Source organism: Phaseolus vulgaris, chromosome 11 (assembly GCF_051622355.1).
Source record: "Phaseolus vulgaris cultivar YP4 chromosome 11, ASM5162235v1, whole genome shotgun sequence".
NCBI lineage: Eukaryota > Viridiplantae > Streptophyta > Magnoliopsida > Fabales > Fabaceae > Phaseolus > Phaseolus vulgaris.
In genome coordinates, this window is record NC_143508.1 from 9,668,675 (window position 1) to 9,672,834 (window position 4,160).

At 36.5% G+C, this 4,160-nt stretch overlaps 1 protein-coding gene across 1 annotated transcript; it reads left to right on the top strand.

The window, feature by feature from the left end:
* The first annotated feature begins 379 nt into the window (after positions 1–379).
* Positions 380–1,302, top strand: LOC137828565 (uncharacterized). The gene has a single exon (XM_068635189.2). It carries the CDS (start codon positions 512–514, stop codon positions 1,217–1,219), a length of 708 nt encoding a protein of 235 aa, XP_068491290.1. The 5' UTR covers positions 380–511; the 3' UTR covers positions 1,220–1,302.
* Positions 1,303–4,160: the final 2,858 nt, after the last annotated feature.

A 4,160-nucleotide genomic window follows, 5' to 3' on the forward strand; every position in this document is an offset into this window, starting at 1 on the left:
AAATAATAAAATAAAATTTTAATATAACACAAAAATATCTAATTATTTATACTTTTAATTGTACACTATTTTATTTAACTAAAATCTACATAAAAATAACTTATAATTTCTAAAAATACAAAGGATAAATTTGTAATTTTATATTTTATACTATTAAAAATATTTCAAAATACATTCACAATTATCACATTTCTTACCAAATGGAACGCATTAAAAATCTCTACTTATTGTCATGACTTCTGCATTTGAATTGAATATTTAACACACGTTGTAGATCAATTCATATGTATGTGGAATAAAATTATTGAGGGTAACTCCTTTTCTATATTAAAAAAATCTTAACCGTCCATTTCAGTTACCAAATGATTTTAATATGTAAGAAAAATAATTTTTGTTAGAAAGGAACGAAAAAGCCTAGCCATTAGCCCCTTCACTCTCGTCACCGTTCACCTCACCGCTCTGTTATTCCTATTTTCTTTCCGTTTCTCTCACCTTTCCGAACCGAACCGGCATGGATCCATTCGCCCCGAACCGTCTTCCGATCAGAAAGCCCTCCGCCACAGAGCGCTACCTCGGCGTTCCGTCTTACGCGCCGCCGCACTCTCCATTCGTCGCCACCAACGATGAGCTCCATGAAGACGACGTCGTTTTCTTCAACGGCGACTTCCACACCGATTCAAACCACCACAGCGCCTCCACTCCTTCCTCTTCAACGTCCTCCTCTGCCTGCCCCACTCCCAACCACCACCTCCTCCATCACCACCAGAACCACAACCACCACTCTCAAGGCATACTCGCCGCGCTCCCCGAGAACGAAACCTCTCACAACCTCCGTAACGTTTCGCAGCACTGCCACAAGGCCTCAATCTCCTCCATATCCTCCGCTTCCTCTTCCTCCTCCTCCTCGCGCGTCATTCCCGTCATCCCGCGGCCTCCGCCCCCGGCGCAACCGTCCTCCGTCAAGTTCCACCAGTCCGCGCCGGTGAACGTCCCGATCCTGTCGGCGCAGGGGCGGCGGAGGCACTTCGACTTCGACGATGACGACGAGGAGGACGAAGAAGACGAGATAGTGCCGCCGCACGAATTCGTGGCGCGGAACTCAGCGCAATCGCCGATGCTCGCTTATTCTGTTATGGAAGGGATAGGGAGAACGCTGAAAGGGAGAGACCTGCGTCAGGTTCGAAATGCTGTTTGGCGCCAAACAGGTTTCTTCGGTTGATTCATTCTATTCAAATTCTTCGATTAGTGTTTAATTTTAACTCATTGATTGAATTCTATTCTACTAGTCTGAATTTGTCTGAACTCGTGAATTTCCCTATCCTCACTTCTTTTTCGTTTTCGTACGTGAATTATGCGCTTACTTACAGAATGGAAATAATTAGCGGTGGTAAAGTATCGAGAGAAAATGAATTTTAGTTTTTCTAAGAACGAGACCATTTGCTCATGGAACTAGCTCTGGTATCATTCTGTGATATGACTAATTCAAAAGTTGTAAGTAATTAACTGAAGATTAGGGAATGGTTTTATATTGACATCTATTTTCTAGAATGAGTTATGTAAAATTGGGAATTAAGATGTTGTGGAATGCTGATGATTTAGGGAGGTTATGCAGATGGAGTAATGGACTATGTAATCTCTGACATAGACTATGACTTCTAGGATGATTTAATGCATGGGTTGAGTGTGGTTTATTTCTCTGCTTAAAACACGTGACCATGAAATTGGAAGCTCCAACTGGACCCAAAATCTAATGAATGTTGTTGGTACGTTCAAGCTGTCATGCTCAGATTTGGTCTAGCTCCCTTTTTTAGGGTTAATGGTAAATGGATAATTACTCCTTCAACCTGTAGTTCGAATTTCAACATTTGAACATCTAGTCAAAAACAGATTGGTCAGGGCATTGATTACCGAATGTTGCTTTGCCCCTACAGTGAACAGTGAGATATATATCTAGCAAATTCGGAATATGTTTGTTCTGTTTGGTCTTGTTTTTGGGACCTGATTTATTTCAGTTTTGATGATACTGATGCTTGTTTATTCATTATCGTCAATATTTTTACAGACTAAAAATAAGTAGATGTGGAGATATTGTTACTCTGGTTACGTAGTTTAGCGATATCAAGAAAACCCAATTTGTGCTTAGGAATGAAAGAGTGGAATGGAAATATGGATGATAATCAAACTCGAATTTGATGGGTATGAATAAAAGTTTCTTGCAATAGATCTGATCCTGTATAGATATTTACCTAAATTTTTGCATGTATGGATACAACATTATAGGTATTATAGTGCCTAAACTTACATCCTCGTTTGAATGTTCTTAAAAACACAAGAGTTACACCAGAAGAAGAGTACAATAGATAATAGAGTTTTGAGAGTCTGACAATAAATTATATTTTAGAGAAGGAACAACAATAATATTAAAGTTCAAATTGTTTGAAATAAAGCCAGTTCCTTCTCCAATGATAATGGATTTGTTGTCATTGACTCTGGAAATAGTTTTTGTGATAAAGGTTTAAGATTTTTTTATCTGTCTAACATCAAAGGTCACCCGATCAAAAACATGTGGAGTGAATTATTCATGCATTTTTCAAAACAATATACGTAAGAAAGTTTACAAATAAAGACTAAATTAAAGAAGGTGTGATTATACAATACTAAATCAAGACTAAATCAAGACTAAATCAAGGCATGGCAGGTTGCTGCTGCTTGTATTGGAACGAGAAACCAGTAGTGCAAGGTAATATTTTTCACACTCCTTTTTTATTTTAATTCTTTACTTACATAATTATTTTATTTTTATCACTCCTTTTTTTAGTTTATTGTAATTCTATACTCACATAATTAAAACAAAAAAAAATTAAAACCAGAAACCAAAAGAAATCAAAATCAGAAACCAGTAGCATATCTGTTAATCTTTACAATTGTGTGAAACTACTGTTTATTTTTGGATTTCAATACTTTTCATCAGTTGGTTCTATTCCCCTGTATTTCCAGTTATCATGGGTGGTTGCTCTTCCCCGCCGAAATTTCCGGTTTGGTTGTTCCTCGTCGGAATTTCCAGTTTCTATATGTAGTTGTTGTTCCCCTTCGGTTCCCATCTGTGGTTGTTGTTCTTTTTTTTTTTTCTTAACCGATCTCTTCCTTAGGTAAAGGAATTTTTCCATGCAGTGATGCACTTTATAAACCACCACAGAAAACAACAAAATAATACCTGTAAATTGCGAAACTATAAATATGAAAATAGTACAATAAATAAACATTAACTCTCGAAATAACTAGAGGCTTTCCCTAATAGGTATGACTTCATTTCGAGAGTTAATGTTTATTTATTGTACTATTTTCATATTTATAGTTTCGCAATTTACAGGTATTATTTTGTTGTTTTCTCTGGTGGTTTATAAAGTAAAATTCCTTTACCTAAGGAAGCTCGTGAGATCTGCTAAGAAAAAAAAGGAACAACAACCACAGATAGGAACTGAAGGGAACAACTACATATAGAAACTGGAAATTTAGGCGGGGAACCCCTGATAGAAACCGGAAATTTCGGCGGGAAGAGCAACCACCGATGATAACTGGAAATACAGGGGAATAGGACCAACTGATGGAAAGTATTAAAATCCAAAAATAAACAGTAGTTTCACACAACTTTATTGTAAAGATTAACAGATATGCTACTAGTTTCTGATTTTGATTTCTTTTGCTTTCTGGTTTTAATTTTTTTGGTTTCTGATTTTGATCAAAGTGTTGGTGCAATTGTTTAGGTGAATTGTCATAAGTGGAGTGAGAAAAATAAAATAATTATGTGAGTATAGAATTACAGTAAAATAAAAAAGGAGTGATAAAAATAAAATAATTATGTGAGTAAAGAATTAAAATAAAATAAAAAAGGATGTGAAAAATATTACCTTGCACTACTGGTTTCTTGTTTCAATACAAGCAGCAATGGCAAGGGGAGGAATCGAAGATGCGTTAGGCTCAGAATGAAAGCATGTTTCAAAGAGGTTTTTTCTAGAGCCTACACACAATGAATTATGACTCCTATCACCAAAGAGAATGCAATGGTCTAGGCCTGGAAGCTTTAACGGAATAACATATTCGCATTCCTTCAACTGAGCTGTTTCATAGAAATTATCACTCATGCCCTTCAACTTTAAATA